This window comes from Indicator indicator, chromosome 23 (assembly GCF_027791375.1).
Source record: "Indicator indicator isolate 239-I01 chromosome 23, UM_Iind_1.1, whole genome shotgun sequence".
Taxonomy (NCBI): Eukaryota; Metazoa; Chordata; class Aves; order Piciformes; family Indicatoridae; genus Indicator; species Indicator indicator.
Window position 1 is genome coordinate 6,703,071 of NC_072032.1, and position 22,971 is coordinate 6,726,041.

The 22,971-nt window shown below is 39.7% G+C and overlaps 1 protein-coding gene across 1 annotated transcript in view; it reads right to left on the minus strand.

The window, feature by feature from the left end:
- The window catches only part of FAM193A (family with sequence similarity 193 member A), a 32,041-nt gene extending 17,095 nt beyond the window's left edge, over positions 1 to 14,946 (minus strand). Inside the window, exons 1-8 of the mRNA XM_054391405.1 lie at positions 14,767 to 14,946; positions 12,425 to 12,549; positions 9,425 to 9,569; positions 4,027 to 4,104; positions 2,404 to 2,516; positions 2,003 to 2,245; positions 1,130 to 1,283; positions 849 to 1,028 (exon numbers count right to left, since the gene is read on the minus strand). Of these exons, the coding sequence (XP_054247380.1) occupies positions 849 to 1,028; positions 1,130 to 1,283; positions 2,003 to 2,245; positions 2,404 to 2,516; positions 4,027 to 4,104; positions 9,425 to 9,569; positions 12,425 to 12,549; positions 14,767 to 14,931 (1,203 nt within the window). The 5' untranslated portion in view covers positions 14,932 to 14,946. The remainder of the gene's footprint in view (positions 1 to 848; positions 1,029 to 1,129; positions 1,284 to 2,002; positions 2,246 to 2,403; positions 2,517 to 4,026; positions 4,105 to 9,424; positions 9,570 to 12,424; positions 12,550 to 14,766) is intronic.
- Positions 14,947 to 22,971: the final 8,025 nt, after the last annotated feature.

Here is a 22,971-nt window from a genome sequence, read left to right on the forward strand (position 1 = left end):
TTGTTCTTAAATAGCCTCTCACAGAAACAAATAACTTCATTATCACCTAAAAACACGACAGCATGGAACACAGGTGTATTCTAACAACCTAACTTTTCATAGACCAAATATGATTCAATTAATTGGTTATAGAGAGAAGGAGAAAAAACCCAAACAAACCAACACCACACATAAGCAATTTTCCTCATTAAAAAACCTCAGTATTTTCAAGAAACCAATGCTAATCTATTAATTAATGGAAGAAGGAGATCAAAGAGTACTGTGAGATTCAAAATCCAATTGACAAACCTTTGGGTACTGAGTATGAAAAGGAATCCAAAGAGAAATAGATACTGAGTAAATGAGCAACCCCAACATGATAACATCCAAGTCTCAAATGTACATGCTATGCACCAGTGAAATCAACTGAATGCAGCATTGCAAGGTAGAGTCAGCTCTGAAAATCAGGCTAAAAAGCAGGAGATTAAGAATTGCTCAGAAAAATTCTGACAAAACTCTTTTTCCACTAAGAAAAATATAAAAGAGAAAGGTTAAACCTGCATTTTTATCTTGCATTTTAGTTTGCTTCCCTCAGGCAAACAGACTTAAAACCTCATTGGATTTTACACAAAACACAAAATCTGCTCATCAGTTTCAAACTAGTTTGACAGAGGTTACAGACCATGTAAGGATTAGGGCCTTGGCCAGCCATACAACATTTCACCAGCTGAAAAATATTTTTAGGGCTCAGACATACCTGGTGATACTTTACTATATTAAAAATGACATATGGTGTAAAGGTATCACCATTCCAGTAGTCACATTTCAAAAACTCATTTATTGAAAGGCTTGCTTTTACAAGACTGTACCTGCTGGCTGGGGTAAGAGGGTGGTGGACTATCCATTTTTGCTTCATCTTTCCTTAACGTCCTTTTTCCTAGAGACGTTTCCTCCTTTTGAGTCCCTGGTGGTTCACCACTGCTCTCCCCATCCGCTTCATCGTCATCTGCTTCTGAGGAACTGCTGCTAGTACTGCTCACCTGAGGAGACTGGACAACACAAACTCATTACCATGGGGGTGAAGGTTAAGCCTCTCTCCAGCCAGCACATCCAACTGCCAGAAAGCATCAGGACACTGGGAATGCTGTACCTCATCTTTCAATGCCATGTTTTCACCTCCGCCGTTTAGCTCACTGTGGATTCCATTCATGTTGGCTACAACCTCTGCATCATCGTAATTATTCAGTGGGTAGATATCAGCAAACTTTGCTGATAATGGTGCCACATCTTCATCATCACTACCACTGAGGGGAGAAGCAGCTCAGGTAAATCACAGTGCTCAATAACCTCAGAAAAGGCAGGTAGAACACCAAAATGAAATCAAGTTGAGGCTATCCCTTGTATAAATGTTCTCATCAGGAGGCAAAGGATTGTCTTCCAAGTTGCCTAATTGCACTGACTGCTTCCAGCAACTCAAACCAAGCAATCTGATGTATAACCCCACTGACCAGAGCAGATGCATGCCTGAATGACTGTCTGGATTGAAAACAAAATTCCCTGCTGTTCCTGTAAAATATTTTTCCACCACTCTTTTTCTGACCAAGAATCTATGTAGAGAATGGTTGGACTTAATCTTAAAGGTCTTTTCCAACCAAAACATTTCCATGGAATTAATAATGACAGAATATGGACAACCTTAAATTTGATGAAAAAAGCATTATGCAAATGACTTCTTTTAAGGAAAAAGTGATATGGAAAAACTTAAAATTCAATTCTTCCCATACATTAAATGCTAACCCAGTAACAGTAATTAGGGAACACTGAACATGGCAATAACTCCTAAATTTCTCAAAAGCAATGAGTTCTTGTAGGAACTGGAGCACTGGAGTTGTGCTCTGAATCTAGCACCATTATAACAAGTTTTCTGAGGCAAAACTGGCATTGCCTCATGAGTTAACCAGTGCAAGATCCCTGCTTCAGTTCAATTCACTATGAAACATTAAGAAGAGCAAAAACAACTTACAAAGTTGGTGCAGAACCGTTATCTGCCAGGATCAGTCTGGGGTGTTGCTGAATTGTAATAGGTGAGCTGGATCCTGATCCTGAGCTTGCAGAAGACATGCTGGGAGGGCGGATCTCCGACAGATAATCCGGAGCGGAATCGATTTGCAGCGGTAACTGGTTAATGTGGATATCATCCGTTATAGGAGAGTCCATGATGCCACACGTTAAAATGTGTGAGAGACTGCAGTCATCACAAGTACATCTGTTCAGGAATTAAGATTCCAGATTTTTTTTATGAGCTTCTTTAAGTAGCATTCATTTTAAAGCAACCACACTCTCTGTTCCAATAATGTATTTCCTTTCTCCTCCAACAAGAAATCAATGATTTATTACGATTTCATATGAAAAACATAAGCTCACCTTCTTCTATAATTACAGTTGGGACAGTCAGGCATGCTCAAACGTGATGACAGCATGTGTCTCATTGTGTCTGTGAAGTTGTTCTCCCCAGCTAGTGCTTTCTTGTTATTAAGCTGAAGTAAATTATAAAGGCAGTGTTTTAGTAGTGCAAGGCTTTCCATTTACAATTTAACGGCAAATCATGATTAACAAATCATCAAAAAGGGGGCAATACTGGGACAAAATATTTTAAAAGCAGAGTAATTCAGAATAGTTTCATGAAGGTGTTGTTTTGATTATGAGGGAAAAGGAAGGCAAAGTTACAAGCAACAAACATTTGGCACTGAAACTCTTCAAGGAAAGTGTGTTTCTACTATGAAATAGTGAAGTGGCCAAGTCCATCTCCTTGATCTCTGCTGTGGCACTCTCAGCTTGAGCACTTCTTGTTCCAAGGATGCTGATGACAAATGGAGAGGGAATGCAAACTCACCCTTAGCTTGCAAAAAAGAATTAGCACTAAGTCTGTAGCCATGATGGGACAGATTCAAGGATTAAAGTAGCTGCCCAAAACAAGACCTGACTGCATTAGTGAAAAAATACAAATCAAATAACCTCCCACCTAGAAGAGACCTAATCCTGAAAGCACCTAATTTCATTAGATACCTACAAACTTCACGTTAAACAAGGATGTGCCTAAGCTTCAACTTCTCTAGAAGCCCAGACCTGAGCCTTACCTAAGCAGCCATGGGCTTACAGATCACTTAAGACCAATTAAGATCAAGTGAAAAGAGGATTCTTCCTCAAGTCCTTTACAGAGCCCTGGATACCAGCTGTTCTAAAGATGTGGTTAACATAGGATTACGTTCCTTATATGAAGAAGTACTTACTGATGACTGCTTTGAGACTTTACCCATTTCAGCTTATGTTTCAGTTTATTAAAATGTGCTGTCATACTCTGTGATTCACAACTAGCGTTTCTCTTTGCACAGCAGTACAGGAACAGAGTTAAGACATCCAGTCTTAATTCTAGCCTAGCCAAACTGTTCTCTTACGGAGACCATGATACATACCTGAACACTCCTAGGCTACAGAAGACAGTTTTCTAATGAGGTAAGACCTGGCACCAGCTCAAAAAAGGCAGATAGTTCTACTCAGCTTTCTCCCCACAAAACAGATAAGGAGCCATCTCTGGAGTCGTAACAGATGCAATCATCTGCCCTGCTGCTGCAGCTCACACTCCCCACTTCTGCACGCAGCCCGGAGTTTGTTAAACTCTTGAACCCCACATTCCCCATCATGTACATCAAGGCAGCTCCACACTCAATGTATTGGCTGTTCTGGATCCCACTCTAAGGCATCAAAAATTCTGCTTTTACTACATCAAGAATTTTAACAGCTGGAATTGAACCCTAAAACTATAGTTATGGTGCTGATCTTTTTACCTTCTAGAAATTGCAAGTTCAGACTACTACATACTCTTCTGCTTTTCTGTGTTTTAGCTGTTCAAATGTCATGCCTGGCATAGTTACAGAATTCGATCACATCGAACTAGTAGAATACACTGTACTCATATGTTTGCATCTTACCACTAGACATCAATCATCAGAAGTTAAAATAGTAGAAAAATAGAAAACAAAATCCTACCTGCTCTTCAATAAAACGTCTCTGTTTAAAAAACTCCCAGTCTTCCTTTAGCATGCGTTGCTTTGTTTTCATTGCCATCTAAAACAGAATTTAAGAAGAACTCATTGATTTTAGTCACAGAAAACCCATGCTGTTAATTGGCCTGTCAGTTTCACTCAACCTAGCTTGTCAATGCTCTTAAATCCTCAGTCAATATGAAAAGTGTTTTATTTATTTGAGTCATTTAAACATCAGATTTTTTATCTGTTGGCAATATTTTTCAGTCAGATTCTCCTGCTGGTTTTCCTTACTTTCACATTTCTTTCCACTAAATATTTTCATAGCATTTTCAATAAAACATGATGGGCATTAAATCCTCAACAACTCCTATCTCCCCAAATCCATCAAAATCTAAAGATACAGGACTTTGGACAAGGCCTCAACAAAGGCTCAAGTACAAACTCTGAAGTATCAGATGTGGAAGTAATCACCCAGTCAAGGAGTCAAAAAAAATGGAGTAGCGACCTAGATGAACACTATTTACCACTTCTATTCCTCAGTGTGTTTCATGCTCATGATTTATCTAAGGGTGGAAAAATATTTTAGTATTACTCATCCCTGAACCACATCACCAGAAATGCACAGAACCTCTAACTTTTTCCTAACAAATGGTATTTTTTCTGATTTACTGAATGTACTCCCTCAGAAAGTGAAAGCTTCCAGGAATTTTAACACAGTGAAATGCAAGAATAAAGCTTCTCCTGCTGTACCTTACATTCAAGAAGCATTACTTCATCAGTGAGGAAAACCAACTATTTAGGTTATCTTTTACAGTGCTTGAATTCACCTAGTTAATGTAAAATCTAACAGCTTACAGATGATAACACATTGCTTCAAAAAAGCTATGTTAGTGAGCCAAAGTCCTGGGGGTTATATTACTAGATCTCTCTTTCCCTTCAAAACCATGCCTCCAGAAATTCATAGCTGATTAAACATTTAAAGTCTTACTATCACCCTAAGTGTATTATTGCTGTTAACATTTACCTTGGGAAAATGAAATCCCAAGCTGGGGGTTTGAAGTAGTATTAAGTGGTAAAGTTTCACCTAATGAATTTCTGAAGCAATCAGCAGTAAGTAATTCTAACTACTACTGTGGATTTTGGTTTCCCTTGATCCATAGAGGTTATATTAACAAAAAAAAATTAAGAAAATCAGTTTATCAGGTATAAATGTGTGTTTTTTTGAAAAAAATACATGCATGAAACATTCTTGAACCATTGGAAATCTCATCCTGGCTGTTCTATCAGCTTCTGGGAAGCCTGGAGCTATATTTAAACACAGCAGCACTCCCTGCTTTAGGTGTCCTGCCACCTAGCTGACTCCTCACCAAAGACAGGCACCTGCATTCACTATAATTTTAAGAGAAGACTTGAATGCCAAAGAAGTGTTTCAAACAGCCAGTGCATTAACTGGGAGCTGCCTACTCAAGCCTGCCAAGAAGCTGTCAAAGAGAACAGCATGGTTTAACTCTTGATACACTTGAGTATTAATGGGGCTGAAGCTAAAGCCTTCCTACTTCCAACTTTGCAGCATTCCCAACAGCCCATGTCTGCAAGTATCTTATTAATTCTGTAAGTAATATAAAATCTCTTCTCTCCTCTCATTCGTTTCCCCAAGGAATATTTATTCCAGCAGAGCCCAAGAATTCTGCTAGGGGGTGGGAGAGAAATTCAGATGCCATCAGAAGGAAGAATTTACGCTTCAGCCTTACACATCTGCAGTGAGCACACTACCACTGCTGCACCACGGAGGAGAGAGGTCCACTGCCACTCACCTCACTGCTGCCTTTCTATCTAAGATGAAAAAGTATTTGAGATCCATCAGACAAGACATGGTAAAGTGCAACAGGAGTGAGACAAGCAGGGGAACAAGAATTTCTCTATGCTGAAATAAATGTAATCATGAACCAAGCCAGCAGTTTGCTCAACATGGACACATGCCACTAGGTCACTTGTGAGAACTCTGATGGTCATATATACATCACAGGGTGCCTCCTGCTTTCAAATTCTCAACTCTGTATCAAGTGTAGCAGCACATTTGAGCATTCCAAATTCCATCCGTGAACCTAATCTATTTTCCTTGCCTGTTTCACTAGGAATAATAATTTATCACAAACTCTCAGCACTCAATTCAATTATTTCAATGACTTACACAGCCACCATAAGGACAAAAAAAAAGGCCTGTACAAAACTATTTTTTCCTATTAAGTTGTCCAGAATTTAAAAAAATGTAATAAAACAACAACAGCAAAAAAAATCACACATGGATGTGGAGAGGTAAAAAGCTTTCCCTAGGCTCTTCTGGAGATGGGTAAAGGCATTCCTGTATTCTTTTCTTCTGTTGGAGCAAACTTTCAGAAAGAGGAGACACTTTCACATGAAGTACCTATGACTGTCTAGTCATACATTTAGGACCTCCTGAGTAAAGTGTAGTATAAATTTGGTAAGAAAAACAGAATCTGGAGGTACAGGCTGCATACATTTAAATTTCACCTAATCCAGATACCCTCCCCACGTTCCTCAGGGTTTAACCCATGATGAAAGCAAGTGCTGGTATGAATGAACCTTTATTCTATACTTGATTACATCTTACACACAGAGTATAGCAGTGCTTTAATCACAGAATGGCTTAGGTTGGAAAGGACCTCAGAGTTCATCTACTCCAACCTCCCCGCCATGGGCTAGACTCAGCTGCTCAAGGCCTCAGCCAACCTGGCCTTGAACATCCCCAGGGAGGAGGCAGCCACAGCCTCCCTGGGCAGTCTACTCCAAAGTTTCACCATCCTTGTAATGAAGAACTTAGTCCTAAGATCCAGTCTAACCCTGCTCTCCCACAGCTTCAAACCATTAACCCCCTTGTCTTGTTGCTAGACACCCTTATGAGAAATCCCTCTGCAGCCTTCCTGAAGGATCCCTTCAGGTATTGGAAGGCAGCTCTAAGGTACCCCCAGAGTCTTCTCTTCTCCAGGCTGAACAAGCCCAGCTCCCTCAGCCTGTCCTCATAGCAGAAGTGCTCCAGCCCTTGGATCATCTTTGTGGCCCTCCTCTAGGCTCACTCCAACTCCTCTGTCCCCTTCTTTATCATGGGAACACCAGAACTGGATGCAGTATTCAAGGTGGGGGTCTCACAAGAGCCAGTGGGAAGAATCACATTAAGTCACGTGTCTGTGCATGACAGCTTTGTTACACAACCACAGAAAGAATGAAAATGTAGTTGTACTGCTTGCAAAAGCTATTCCCTTGTTCCTCCAAGAACAAGTAACAGAACACACTGTAGTGGCAGGGACATTCATTATCTCTGCTGATAGCCTGTCTAAAATTTTGGGTTCAGTTTCACAGCAGAGAAACGAGAACCACACTTACATTTACCCCTCTGATGTCTGCTTTCCAGTCTTGGAAACACTAGCAATAAAAGATTTGTTAAGCCAAGAGGCAGCAAATAATGAACCTGCACTCAGTGTTAAGATCACAGTTTCCATAGTAGCCAGCCTTTCTGATTCCACCTTGTTGACAGAAATACCACTGAAAATTCAGGTAAGATGATCATCCTGCTGTTGTGGTTTTGATCAGAGTATAACCACAGGCTATCACCAGCACAGGGTTTAAGGTGCAATTCTGAAGCTATTTTTTCTACTACTCCTAAATAATAGTATAAATATCAGTATCTCCTTGAACATTTGATGGTTGGAATTTTAGGATTGTTTTCCCTACACATCCCCTTTGCATTTTTTGGTCATTAGAAAATAAGTTGATATTAAGTTTCCCCAAAGGGGAGAAGTGTTTCATTTTAACTCAGGATACAGGCTTCACTGAGCAGATAAAAAAAAACAAAACACCAAACAAAAACTCTAAGACACTACTGGCAGGAGCTACATGGTCACTTGATACAGAGAAATACAGAAAAATCAACTGAGTTGATTAAGAAGCAGTGCAGATCAACCAGTCTGAAGCTTGATATAAATATGACACCAGAAATTCCATCTTTTGGAAAAATAAGTGAATGAGGAGAAGTAAAATGGGCTTCCTTTCTTACTGGAGCAGCACTACCAGACAGCCATGACACCCTAACATCATAAGGAAAGTGACTTCTAGTACCACAAGATGTGAGATGATGAAATTTTACTGAGCTGCAATGAAATATTCAGGTGCACAAAAGCAGTCAGTCAAGAAAAAAAGCTTTGTAACTGATAGCTCACAGATGCAGACCCCAAATATAGAACAATCTCTAAAAATATAATTAGTCATGTCCTGTCTCCATCTTGAAGGCATTTAAATTAATGGTAAAAGTTCACTTAAATCTTCATCACAAAGAAAACCTTCTGAAGGACATTTGCAGTGTACTAGAGTACTTTATGTATAGTCATAACACAGCATTATTATATTTCAAATTGGATCTCCATAGACTAAAGCTCATAAAACATCAAAATTCAAAGCTCATAAAAATTCAAAACACAGAAGTTCTACAAAATTCTCTATCTTCAGTTATTTCAGCACATATTCTTCCTTCTACTATACTTAAGATTGAAGTAAACAGTAATCAGATCATTACCCTGTGGTGTTTAAAAAAGAATATATTCAAGTTGTTAGAACATGAGACAAAAGCACATGAGCAATTTTTTTAAGAGTATAAACAGCCATTTGCAAAATGAAGAGCTATTTTTCAGAAAATGAAGCTCTTGACAATGTAGGAGTCAGCACAACAATGTGATTCTCTAAAATACAGCACCAATTTAGAAGGCAGCAGCTATCAGAACATACACTTAATTAAAAAAGGATAACTTCAGAGCTATCAAATATTAATGTAGAGAGACTCTGGTGTTCTGATTTGGACAGCTCTACAAAGGTCATCATCACACTACGCAACACTCAGTTTTTAAAAGCAACCACTTCCCTCTGGGTTTCATTTAGTGCAATTATTACTTAGGGGTTATGTGGAATAGGTTGAATTTTGTCTGCTTGGGTGGGGGTTTTGAGGTTGGCTTCATTTGAATTTTCTTTGCTTGTTTGTTGTGTTCATCTTTTGGGTTTTCCCTAGTGACATCTACAAAAGAATATTTCAGATTACTATGCTATGGATAATTTACATTCAAATAATTCAAAAATGTTTAAAGACCATCTCTACACAATGACACAACCACCTGCTTCAACAGCTTGAAGGTGTTTCTGTGCCATCACCTTTACACACTGGTACCTCAGGGTTCTCTTCTATTCTGAAAGACTGACATCAACAACAAAAAGTTACATTTTGTTGCTTCAAAGCTCCGGATAAAAATACCCAAGAAACTCCTCACTGGAGGTATAGCCCTGCAATGGGCTACTCCCTACATAATCCATCTTGAGTCTGTTTACATGATTCTTACCTGTTCATCAACGTAATCATCTATTCTTTTCTGGCATTCAAGCCATGCTTCAGCAACTTGACCCATTTCCTGTTCCAGTTGATGATACCTTTGCAGCAAGGTACTGTACATATCTTCACTACAGGAATCGTGTGTTGTTCCAAGCCTGAAAGTTCAAACAGCACTTGTTACAGAAAACATTTCACTGAAAACATCAAGCTTCTCAATTCTGCCAGCCAATAAATTGCTGCTAGAGTGCAATTATTGATACACCTAGGCCCACAGAGCTCCTTATATCCATAATTTGAGTATTTTTAGTCATTTTTCAAATATATTCAACGACTGCTAGTTCTGATGTTCTGCAACCAACCATAAGAAAAACATGGGAAGTGTAACATTTCTAGAGCTTCTTCCTCACAAGCAGCCAGATATCAAACCTCCTGAGTTGTATTTATTCAAGTTTTGTTGCTTGATACACTTATCCTTCCAAAATCTATGGGCTACATACACATATTGACTGTTTACTGAAGAGCTATATAGTAAAAAACAAACCCAGAGCTTATTAATCAGGACTCTCATGATCAGTGCTAAAAAGATTACCACAGGAGTTGTTGGAGCTCCATCTGGGAAAAGTGCTGTAGACTGAGGCAAGTGAGATACTTTGGTTATATGCAACCAAACAGCATCAAATTCAAACCACAGTTATGCCATTCATTGATGGCTATCTGTAAGGAGCCCCAGAAACAGGACACAGATTTACTTCCCTTTTCCTATTACGTTTTTGTACAGCAAATTCCTTTGAAGATCTATTAGAGCACATCCTCACGATGATTCCTAACGAGCAAACTCATGAAATCTTGACTTCAGAAATGAGTAAAAAGACAAATCTCTATTCCATCATGTGCTTTTGAAGCACACTGAATTGTCACAACCTGTAAACTGACATAAATAAACAGAAGCTCTGCAACATTTCTCCTACTCTGTTAACAGGAAACTGGTTGGCAGTTCATTAGGCACAGAGGTTATGTGGTGAGTCAAAAACCAGTACAGAGAATGAAATTGAAGCATCTCCAAACTTGGTATTTAGCAGCCCAGCTCCAGCATTTCAGCAAGGTTTGTTACAGATTTCCTTTGCAACAGGATGCTAACCCAACCTAAGAACCACAGTGTCCTGCCTGCCAAAGAAGTCAGCCTTTAATTTTCACATAGCAATTAAGTATAATGAAGAGCTGAGCAAACAGACAACTCAGTAAGCATTAAGTTCCAGTTCCAGCTGTTAGCATGACTTTGCCAATAAACTCCAGTTTGGTTTATTTTGTTGGCTTTGTCCAGAAGCTGCAACACAACCACTTCAGAAAGGTTCACAAGCAATTCTTCATGTTATAAACTTGGCTGGTTGGTAGAGTAGAAAAAGCAGTTTAAGGGGATATGGTGACTTAAGGATACAACACTTCCTTCCCACTAAGGACAGATGCTGTGCTTAAGGACATGGTTTAGTGGTGACCTGGCAGTGCTGAGACAACAGTAGGACTTGATCTTAAATATCTCTTCCAGCCAAAGAGTTCTATTATTCTATGACTCTGAGGTGACTGAGGGATACAAACTGGGAAGTCCAAAAACATCACTGGAAAATGTGATTGAACAGCATGCTACTGAACAGAGCAACAGAATCACCTGTCTAAAGAGGAAGAGATGAAAAAAGAAGGAAAAAGAAAAAAGGGCTTTCAAGGCTTTCAGTACCAACCCAGTTTCATGTAAACCAATTACAAAAGTTATTCTCAGGGAGCTCAGACTTCTTGCTGAGCATGGTGACAGTTAAGCTTTCTTGCCTTTCCTTGCTTTCCCTTCTAGCATCTACTAGCAAAAGAACAACTCAACAGAAATGTTTTTATTTGCTGTAAGCAGCATCTCCAGTGGCAGGCATTATCAAAGAGCTTTTCTACTCTGGAAAAACACTGGAGACAACACCTTTAAAACACACATACACAGAGCATGAATGTCAATATAGCAAAAATGAGACACTAAAGTCAACATTAACCATAAATGTCCATACTTCAAAAATATTTGGACTTAGGATAAAAATTAATTTTTTTATGAATTAATAACTCTTCCCTAAAACACTCAAACATTTTAGGAAGTACATAAACTCCCAGCAGAGCACCCATGTAAACAGAATATACATTCTGGTATACCCAGAAAACAATATATATTATCAATGGCTGAGGGAACTGGGGTTGTTTAGTCTGGAGAAGGCTGAGAGGAGATCTCATTGCTAACTCCCTGAAAGGAGGTTGGAGCCAGGTGGGGGTTGGTCTCTTCTCACTAGTTTGAAGTGGCAAAATAAGAGGAAATGGCCTCAAATTGCAACAGGGGAAGTTTAGACTAAATACTAAGAAAAATTTCTTTACTGAAGGAGTGGTCAGGCATTGGAAAAGGCTGCCCAGGGAGGTGGTGGAAGAACAGTCCTTGGAAGTGTTCAAAAAATGTGGAGACAGGCAGTTTGGGACACAGTTTAATGGTGGCATCAGGTTGATGGTTGGGCTCCATCTTAAGAGGTCTTTTCCACCCAAAACAATTCTATGATGCTATCAGACATACAAGCATACAGCAAGTAACTTTGATTCTTCTGCTTCCTCCAACGAAAAGATAGCTTCAAACTCCAAATCAAGTGATTTGTGCAGTGTGGGAAGCATGAAGGCACTGAGGCTTCAGTTCCTTTGTAGAGCTGTAAAGGCAGTAGCAATGTGTGATGACAAGCAAAAACAGTCACACCATCATTGTCACAGGATGCTGTCATTTTACTAGGTAACTCAGAAGCAAGCAAATTAGAGTGGGAATTCTTCTGACAAGCAAGTTATGACAGCAGCCTGCCTAATCAACAATGCCATTTAAGACAAAGGCACAAGGATTTTTACCTATTGCACTGAAGAAGCAGCAGAGTTGGTTTTCTTTTTAACCCTCCATCTGCAAACATTATTTTTCATTTCTCATTTAAATTACAAGAGGAAGGTTAAACTCTACCTTAGCTGTGACACCAATGTTGGCAAGCTATTCTGTAGGAGTGGCTCAGAAAACACCAGATTTTCAAACAGATGCTTATTGTGCAATTCCCATGTCACCTGAAATTTCTTCAGATGTTCATTTTCCTGTAATGAAAACCAACAAGAAATAAGGCAGAGTTTGAAAAAACAACAACAAAATTTCCAAGGCAAGAATTTTATTTCAAAATCTAGTTTCCAATCTACAGGCTGGATTACCCAAGATCAGATTTTATCCAGTTTTGTTATCCAGAAACTCAGAATTTAAGTAACTGCTCAATGATTTCAATAACTATAGCTTCACTCTTGGTTTTTCTAAATTGTGATGGATCTACTTTGAGAAAAGCAACATGTGCACAGTAATCCATCCATTTGTCAGATAAAAAAAAAAAAAAAACAACTTAAGTTCCACTGAAAAAAAATCAACCTGAAGAGCAATCTTCTCTCAAGCACCTTGTTAGAGACTTGGTAACTATTAAAATCAGCCAATAAACTGCAGATGGCAGTGACCTCGTATCACACAAAAGTGATAAGCAGTAAATAGCACAGACAACAGAAAAGCATCAGATATGCTCAGGTTTAATAGAAACATCTTCCTGCTTTGCAAATTCAATTTCCCTAAGAGCCCTACCTCAGTAAGGGCACTTAGCTTCCTTTCCACTTCATATCCTGCTCCTCTGTGGCTATCAGTCCTACTGCTTCCTATTCTTTTTCTCTCTTTGTGTATCTAGACAGTCACTTTCAGCTAACTGGCAACAAAACCCAAATTTACCAGTTTATCCACTTGTTTTTTCTCTCTTGCGTAAACTTGACACAAGGAAAGCAATGCCCAGGATAAAGACTTTAACAAAAGATGTACAGGAAACCACAAAACAAGATTAATAACCTTCTCAGTCCTTAAACAAATAGAATTACAGAACCTGCTTACTGTATTACTGACTCATGATGGACAGTTACTCAAGAATTTTTTTTTTTTTTAAGGCTACTGAATCATAAATGGATAATGGTCTGAGTTAGAAGGGACCCTCAAGATCATCTAGTTCCACCTCTCCTGCCATGGGTGGGGATATTTTCTACCTGACAATATAATCCCAGGTCTAATGTCACCATTGCTTGACCAAACAAGCATTTAAGAAAGTATGAACTTTAGAAATAACTAATGTAGCAGGTGAACTTTGAGACAAGAAAACATCAAGTAAAAAAAAAAAAACAAAAAACAAAAAAAAAACAACAAACTTGCTTAGAAGAGAAAAACATTCAAACAATAAAAGTTAGTGCTACACATAAAAGTTTGTGTCCTTTAACCATGGTTCTCAAGAGACCACCAAAGATCAGAGAAGCATTTCACACATTTTCAAAGGCATGATCTAAAGTTCTATAGATCTGCTTAAAGATTACTGACAGAATAGGAGCCACACACAGCATCCCACTTTTTTTTCTGCCACAAACGAAAGATAACTTCAGCAATTCATGTAAGAGATACCTTATCTACATTTCTGAAGAATTAAATTTGCATTTTCAGAATCTCCTTCTTTCCAAGCATGCGCACACAAAGCTTTACAGTTTACAAAACCCTGGAGCTCTGATGGCATTAGTCACACATTCATAGAATGGTTACACTTGGAAAGGGCCTTCGAGATCATCCACTTCCTACTCCCTGTCATGGGCAGGGACACCTTCTACTAGCCCACGTTGCTCAAGGCCCCATCCAACCTGCCTTGAACACCTTCAGGGAGGGGGCCTCCACAACCTCCCTGGACAACCTGTTCCAGTGTCTCACCATCCTCACTGTAGAGAACTTCTTTATAATCTCCACTCCCAATCTCCCCTCTTCCAGCTCAAAGCCGTTGCCCCTTGTCCTATCACTACAAGCCCTTGCAAAAAGTCCCTCCCCAGCTTTCTTGTAGGCCCCCTTCAGGTACTGGAAAGCTGCTCTATGATCTACCTGTAGCTTTCTCTTCTCCAGGCTGTACGGCCCCAACTCTCAGCCTGTCCCCCATAGGGAAGGTTCTCAATCCCTCTGACCACCTTTGTCACCCTCCTCTGGACCTGCTCCAGCAGCTCCATGTCCCTCCCCACCGGATGCAGTGCTGCAGGAGGGGTCTCAGCAGAGCTGAGGGGCAGAAACCCTTCCCTGTCCTGGTGCTCTCACTGCTTTGGATGTGGCCCAGCATTCTGGGCTGTCAGTGACCACTGCTGGCTCATGGGGAATTTATCATTTGAGACCCCTAAGTCCTTCTCCTCAAGACAACTTTCGAGCCACTCCTTGCCCAGCCTGGGTTTGTGCCAGCAAGAAGCAGCCTACTGTTATTGTTTCAGTCTTACCAGAGTAACTAGAAAGGCGCTGATTGTACATGCTGCCTGGCAGAGTGCACTGTACTCTTCCAGTAGGAGTGAGATGAACTGGTGTGCCTGTGGTGGCCCTTGTATTGCTAGTGTGGATGCAACCTTGGATCCCAGCGACAGGTGCCTGAGCAGCCGAACCTTCATCTCCAGCACGTATTCTCTAGCTTGCTGTTCCAACCGTTGGTAAAGCTGATATGGATCTCTTTCACAAAGCCTGGAGTTTAGAACATTTGTGACCAAAAAATGAAATAAAGCCAAGTGAAAACTGTTGATTACATACGTTTTATTTCTTAGAAAATATTTACCAGTTATCACCAAAAAGAAACAGTGGCTACACTTTATACAGCTACCTGAAATCTGGGAGAAAACAGTCCAGTTCCCTACTTTCACACTGTGGACCTGAGCTCATGTGTAGCTTTAGGACTACGATGCTTGCACACCTGAGGAACAAATTCATTTAGGACCTCAATATCTCATCTGAGCTTGCGAGTCAAAAACAAAACAAACTAAAAAAACCCCCAAAACTCATAATTTAATTTGCATACAACTTCACAGACATTTAGATCCTTCAGACAAGCTTCTTTTACAGCTTCTCAATGTTCTTACATACAGTCCTAATAAACGTCACAGCTGGAACAGCCAGACGTAGCCCTGATAGTCTTGTGGGAGGGCAGGGATTTGTCTCAAGCCACTGGAAGAACCTGACCTTTCAGGTACCCAGAACATCTAGCCAGACTGGACTTGGTGACTGCTTTGTGGGACCCTTCTGTTGTACAGGTGAACTGAAAGAAAACATTTCATAGAGTTCTCAAGCTTTTCAGACACCGAGTCATGAAATTCGTTCTCAACTTCATTTGGTTTCTTACCCTAAACTGCTAATTTTCTGTATGAGGGATTTTTTTTCACCTTTTATTAAAGCTGTACCATTGCATAGTAGAAGATTCACAGGGCCACAGAGAATATTCTTCAAAGAACATGACTTTGGGCACTCCAACTGTGACAGCACTTGACTGCAGTCATTACTACAAGGAGTGGTCTATCTTTTAAATTATTTTATACATCTAAAATAGGACCAGAATTTGGTAGTCCTCTGTCTCAGGGAAGGACACTGACATTGAAGCTCCAAAACCATATTGCCCTCCATGTACTCTCTCTATTCAACCACTCAGTACCTGCAAAACTTGTCACTGCAAGACAAAGCTTCAAAGGCCAAGGGCTTCCTGCTAAGGACATCATACAGCTGGCTAGGTCTGATACTCTCCTGGAAGCGAGACATGGGTTTGAACCACCTCACACAAGAAAACTGAACAGGGTGGCTACTTGGAAGCACTTTGGAGTGAAATCGCACTATTTAAAATCCTACACACAGAGTTAAAGCACTTGCCTCAGGTTTTTGACAGTAAGGAAGTAGAAAAGAAGGGGATTAGATAAATACTTATGAGTTACTCAAAATCTGCTGTTATCTAGTCCCTGTTCTTCCCTCATCACTCACAAAATCAAGTGCTATCATATTGCCATAAAGTGCTCCAACATGCAACACGGACAGTACTTGGCAGCACTACTTACTTGAAAACAAGACCAGACAGTCTGCTTCTTGCCAGCTGTGTCTAACAGAGCTGAGCATGGAATGAGGAATTTCTGACTTTTAGACACAGATTTACTTGGCCACAGCATGCCCTTTGGTATGCTGCCTAGATGGTTTGGTTGGTTGGTTTTTCTTTTTCACACTTTGAATACCTACACTGACTAGCATTGTTAAAAAAAATTTTGCATGACATTAACACCCAGACAGGACACACTGCTGTCTGCTCAAACACAGTATCCTCATTCTATTTCATACTTTGGAGATTGTAAGGAACTCAAGTGAAAAATAACCATATTGACATTCAAGGTTTTCTCCTTCAGGATCCCGTTTCTGCTTTTGCATTTTAAGAATTTGTCTCAGAAGTGAGTTTTAGAGAAATCAGAGCTCTTGAGTACATAAGAAAGGTACACAGTATGTGTGCCAATTCCCAAAGTCATTCTATTAAAAAGAAACTGTATGAAAAACCAATGTGATTTATCTGTGATTCACTTTTAATTACCTACACCCTAAGCAACATCTAAGCATCTTTGATTTCAAAACCCGTGTTGCATATTTTGATCCCTTAAATAAAATGTGACTAAAAGGGAGGCATACCATATTATTCTATATTTATACAACTCACACTCCAACCCAAATACTCAGTTTTAATTTAAGTACAATGAACTTATTTAGTTATCTATTAAGGCTGATTTAGGAGTGTAGGTATAGAAGAGCAGTACTAGGTGACTATAATCATTGGAAAGTTTTACCTCACCAGAACTTAGCTTCAACTAAAAATTCCACTGAAGAACTACAGTTTGTCAGACCGTAGTATATTAAGTACATACAGAACCAAGGAGAGCAACTGTTCCTTGGCCACAGACTGAAACTAAGATGAACCTCCTGGGGCACTTTAAGGGCAGCCATGCTATTCCCAACAGGAAAAACACCACAACTCGGGCTCATTGAGCACATCTTCAACTTCACACCTAGAAAAGCTAAAGAAAATCTCAGCTTCTGAAAAGAGTAAGAGTAACTGGTTGAAGAGTTTCTTCTAGCTGTTGGAACTAGCAAGCTGCAAATACTGTAACAAGACAGGTTAGGTCCACAAGGTAAGAATTTCCTGTAAGGCAATTCAAACTAAACAGTGTCTTCATCATCATCATCTCAAGGTCTTTGGAATAATAATATTTCAAGACTCTTTCATCATTACACATTAATATCCCTATTGCAAACCTCACACAAATTTAATGCATTCAATCTAGTATTTAAAAATCCTGTATGAAGAAGAATTGACTGTTCTGACTTCTCATTCTTGTGGAGAAGCAATGACTCCCAGGAACCAGACTGACAGATGGCAAATGTTTTATTACAAAGCAATAATTCCAGACTACTCGAAAGCTACTTTTAAGAATATCCTTTGAAATCTATCTATTAATTGCTGAGTGCCATACCTGTCCACCAGCTCTTTCATTCCTTCCTTATCTGGTACCAAAGATTGGTCTTGGTCATCTGCCAAAGGGGTCCCAGCTTGGCGATAAATACACCGGACCATGTATCTTACTTCTGACCAGTAGTTCTGAAGCTGCTGAGGTTCACGCTCAGGCTCTGCTGAATTTTCTCTGCAAATAATAACAAAAAGCATGAACTCTATTTGCACATTCCATGTGTGTAGTGATTCCTGCTTTTTTTTAATGCTTGGACTCTCTCTTAAAGGTCTTTTCCAATCAAAATGATCCTATGATTCTAAGGTGCTCTTCAAGTAGAAAAACATTCAAGAAAAACATCTCAAACAAGGCGTAAGACTGGATAAAAGCTACCATTCACAAGTTACTTCCACAGTCAGCCTGTTTGAAGAGTTGAAGCACAGACCAAAAGGTAAGCTACAACACTGCCAACAGTCTGACCACTGACATCATGCTGCTGAGTTCAAAGTCAGTCCTTACCTGCGTTCATTACAGGCCTCACAGTTGCATGCTATGTCTGCAGGAGAGGAATTGCTAAGATCTGCAGCAGGCATTGTCTGTGCACCCACAGCTATTCTTCCTCCTCCTCCTACAGATTCCTGTTGTGATCCACTGTTTCCAAGAGGCACGTGCAAAAGGAAATCTTGGCTCTGAAAGGGAAAAAAAAAAAAAACAAACCACACCACACAAAACCAAACAGGTAGCTTTTGGTTTATAAGGTAGAAGATGGAAGTGTTGATAAGCAAATGTTAATGTGGCAGTTGCTAGTGCTGAATGGATTTGGGGGGGGCACTCAACCAGGCACAAAGAATTTACCTACACAATGCCTAATAAACACAAGATATGGACTGAGAAAACCAGTTTAATTTTTAATAACATAGGTATATTGGTTGTAATTATCACCTTGATGTACTCCAAAATAAACAACAGGCCAAGCTGAAGGAAGGCTTGCACCATCCATGATTAATCATAAACTAAAAATATTTCTTCAGACTCTATTTGACAGTGTCTTTTACTTTTGTCGTTCAAGCCCTTCCAGCCAAAAGCTAAAATCTCCTTGTTTCTTAACAGAAAGATATACTACCTGATAGTGATGGATGTTTGAAAGCTGTTGTCATCAGTAAAGGATGCTACCTCCTGCACAGCACTAGCAGATGACACAAACCTCTCCCCAAAGGCTACTGGTACTTCGGTTTCTCTCCCTTCTCTGCGTTCCAGCCCCAGTATGTATCATGCTTCCCTCCTGCACCTTTTCCCAGGCTGCCACCAGCTTTCTGATGCACCAGGCAGAGAGTGCAATGATTCAAGTCACATTGATAAGCAGAAGAAACAGAAGTTAAGTAAAAGGACTAAGTATGAGATCCACTAAATTGAAAGGGCAAAAAACTAGCAAGGCACAAATCCAAGCCTTGCTCTTCTCAAAAATCCAAAACTCTGACTCAGAACTCCTCATTTTGGGAACAACTTGCTTGCTCAGTTTAGCTCATAGCAAGAGCAACTCCATATCTCCTACAATACTTGCAAAACATTTACAGTATAAGTGGCTCCAAAGCACAAAGTAGCAATCAATCCATAACAACCCATCATCTGCCTGCTGAACTGAAGTACTTCCACTTACCACAAGAGACTGCTCTATCGTAGCATGCCTTTCCTCCTTCTCCACTGTTCGTCGGCAGTCTGGACACACCCAGAGTGGAAGGTGCAGCATGTTGTTAGCTTTTGGGGAGGTGGAAAGTGCTGTTTTGCTAGAGTTTTTTATCCCGCTCTCGGAAAGCGAAGCATCTTTCCGTTCACTTCTACAAAGAAGACAATGCTCGCCTGTTGTATACGGTGCCCTTTGGCCCAAGCCAAAGGTAAAGGGAGTCTACAAACAAATATTATGATAAACAACTAGTTATTCACAGAATGTGGCCCAGAACAACTTATTCTGAGAGGTTTTAAAAAAATACACATATCTTTACAGTCATTATTTACTGGTGAAGATGCGGAACATCCTGAGATCAAACACAGCAATTTTAATACCCCGGTGACAAACTATTCTGGTGATAAACATATTGCCATCTAAAAAGTAATGTTTTCAGGAAGTGTGGACTGCAGACTTCCCTTCCAAAGTAACTCAGCCTAGACGCATATCAAGTAAAATGCAGTATTGATGCCTAAACACCCTGCACACTGGAGATCACGGCTGCATGTCCCCTTAGCACTGAAAGTTTTAGTTCAAATAAGTATATCTAGTAAATAAAACGGGATAGAATAATTCCTTTAACTTTGTCATTCTTAGAGATAAAAAGGAAAATAACTGATCTTAGAAGTTCTGTGTCACCTCCTTTAACACTTACTGAAAAAAAGACATTTTCAGCCAAACTTGTTACAAAACAAAAGCTTAACTCAATTCTAACAAAACCTATCAGTAGGGTCTTAAAATCCACTATCAGCCACTGAATCAAGTAGATCTGATAATTTAGAAGGAGGGGGGCAGCTTAAAAACTCATGTGTCTTCAAGATGCTGCAGTGCATAAAAATACAATTCAGCCACAAGATGCTGATACTCAGGAACAAATCAAACAGCCCAAGCCAAACAGAACCAAACTTCACGAGACAGGTGAAATTCTAATGAATGGAACAAGACATCTTGTAGTTGCAGAATGAAAGATTTGACTATGCTACTGGCTCTGCCTTAGATAGCAACATCTCCTATGGAAGCCTAAAAGCAGTCAAATATTTAAAGAAAAGGCAAAACTTAAGTCATTCATTCAAGAATTCCTCCAGATACTGCTCCAACCTTGACACTACTAAAAATCCTTTGACAATCAGGTAGGGTTGAACTGCACAAGCACAGGTGAAAAGTTCTTTAAGGCAAAGGACTAGTTCAAGCTATAATAGAATTCACTAACTCTAATCTTCACAGCAACAAGGAATCAATTCCCTGTTGCTGACATCTCAAGAAAACTAGCACAGCATTAGGAACTCTGAGTTTTCTGTTCTTCACATTTATAAAGCTGACAGACTCAGTGATACAGGAAGGAAAAGTGATAATTCTAGGAAAAGACACATTGAACTCATCTCCATGAGTGTACCCTCTTATCTTTCTGAGGTTCAGAAAAAAAAATGTGAGTTAATAGTTTAAGTAAAACCAGTTAATCTCTTCACTCATGGGTGACATTCATGAATTCACACCTAAGCACTACAGAACGAAAAAGAACACAATTTCTCCAAGTATCTACTGTAGGTTTTCAGGAGCTGCTCTCATGAAGGAAGGCTCTGGCTCTTGGAATGCTAGGACCAACCATCCCCTTATTGGCTCTATAAGCACAAACAGATTTCTCAAGCTAGACACTCCTCTAGGCTGACCTGTACTCAGCTGCTGATCTTATTAATGCCTAAACACCCTGCATACAGGAGATCATGGCTGCTCATTCCCTCAACCCTGAAAGATTCCTTGTTCAAATAAATTTTTTGGAAGCTAGATTAAGTCTCTGTTGGAACAATGATGACATCTGTATAGCTACTGCAGGCTAATCCTTAGGGACACATTCCAACCAATAGGAAATGCAAAAAGGCAAAGATTCAGAAGTTAAGACAACCTGACATTTACTCTTTCACAAAGGTCATGGCAAACATATCTCAGCCATGCTGCAAGGACTTCTGAAAGTCAAGATTTTTGTGCAACTTGCTTAAAAGCTGCACCATGATCATTACAGAATCAATGGCAAATAGAGCAGGAGCAACAAGCTCAGTTCTGGCCAACAGACTCAGTCAAACTCCCCAGTCTCCCAACTGGACCCACATTTACAAGGGATTTGAAGTTCAAATGAAAGCACTTGGCTCCTGGAGCACAATACAGATCAACTGCTAAGAGCGCATGTTTCTAAGCAGTTTATTTTTAACAAACCAACAGTTAGGATCTTGACAAAATCGAGTCCATAAGCATCTCAGACTGCCCTTATGGCTCTGTCATACTGAAATGAAGCTATGAATTTCAGTTTCTTAGTGTTTGGAAGATGCTGAATGCAGTCACTGTTCATGTGACCATTTCAACAGCAGCAGTTAAACTCTTCCTGGATTAGATGATCTTGGAATTAGGTCACATATACATTGCTATGTGCCTTCAGTGTAATCAGACTGTACATTTGGAGAAAAGAAAGCTATTTTTCCACTAGACAGGCTTCAAAAAAAACTGTGATGCATCTCTGCAAGAAAACACCTAGTCTCACTTCCTCTCCAAAACATGTTCAGATGTAACATTCATAAATGAAAGCTGTAAGTAGGACAAGCCAGAACAGAAATAACTGCATCTCTGCTATGTATTTAGATTTATATCCAAGAATAGCTTTATTACCATTAAACTGCATAGACTGGTTTTTTTACATCTATGTCCAATTCCAAGCTTACTATAATGACACAATTCTACTTTATAAATAGTAGCTTCTACTGCTTTTTAAAGCTTGAATAGTGAAGCCATCAGAAAGTGACTTCAGTTAGCCAAGTCCCAACCTCAAAGAGAAGTCTTTTTGAAGAATTTTCTCTAGTATGTTTAATACCTCTCCCCTTAGTGACCAATCCTGCTATCACAAACACCCAGAGAATTTGGCTGTACATACCTGAGAAACACCTGTGAACTCTGATCCAGAATTGTCTGTAAACTGTGTACCATTGAGCGAAACCTGGAACAAATTAAGTCTGTTGGTTACAAGGGTTGAGTTGAATACTAGAAGAGGACTAACAAATTCAACAACAAAACCTGCCCCTGCATCTGAGGGTTGATGAAACAGCTCTTAAAACTTGAATGATTGTTTGACTGTAGAGGTGGAAAGTCTCTTTTGTCACAGAAGTTGTACAGATGAAGTTTGCAATTTTTGCACTATGACTGTTTTATTGGCAACCCTGAGATGAAAGAATTGATACAAGAAAAAAGCCACATGCAAAATGACATTTTTCCTTCTGTGTTTGATTGTTTGCATTTAGCTTTTAAACTTCCATTGTGGACCAAGACAATTAAGAAAGATTCTTGCTGTTTGAAAGCTGGATACAACACTGCTTAGATAAATAAGCAGTGGTAACCAGGAAAAATCTTCCACAGCAAGCCTCCAAATGGTCTTGAGCTAATCCAGCACAGCAGCTTTCCTTCTGCCCCAGGTTATAATTCCCCTCTAT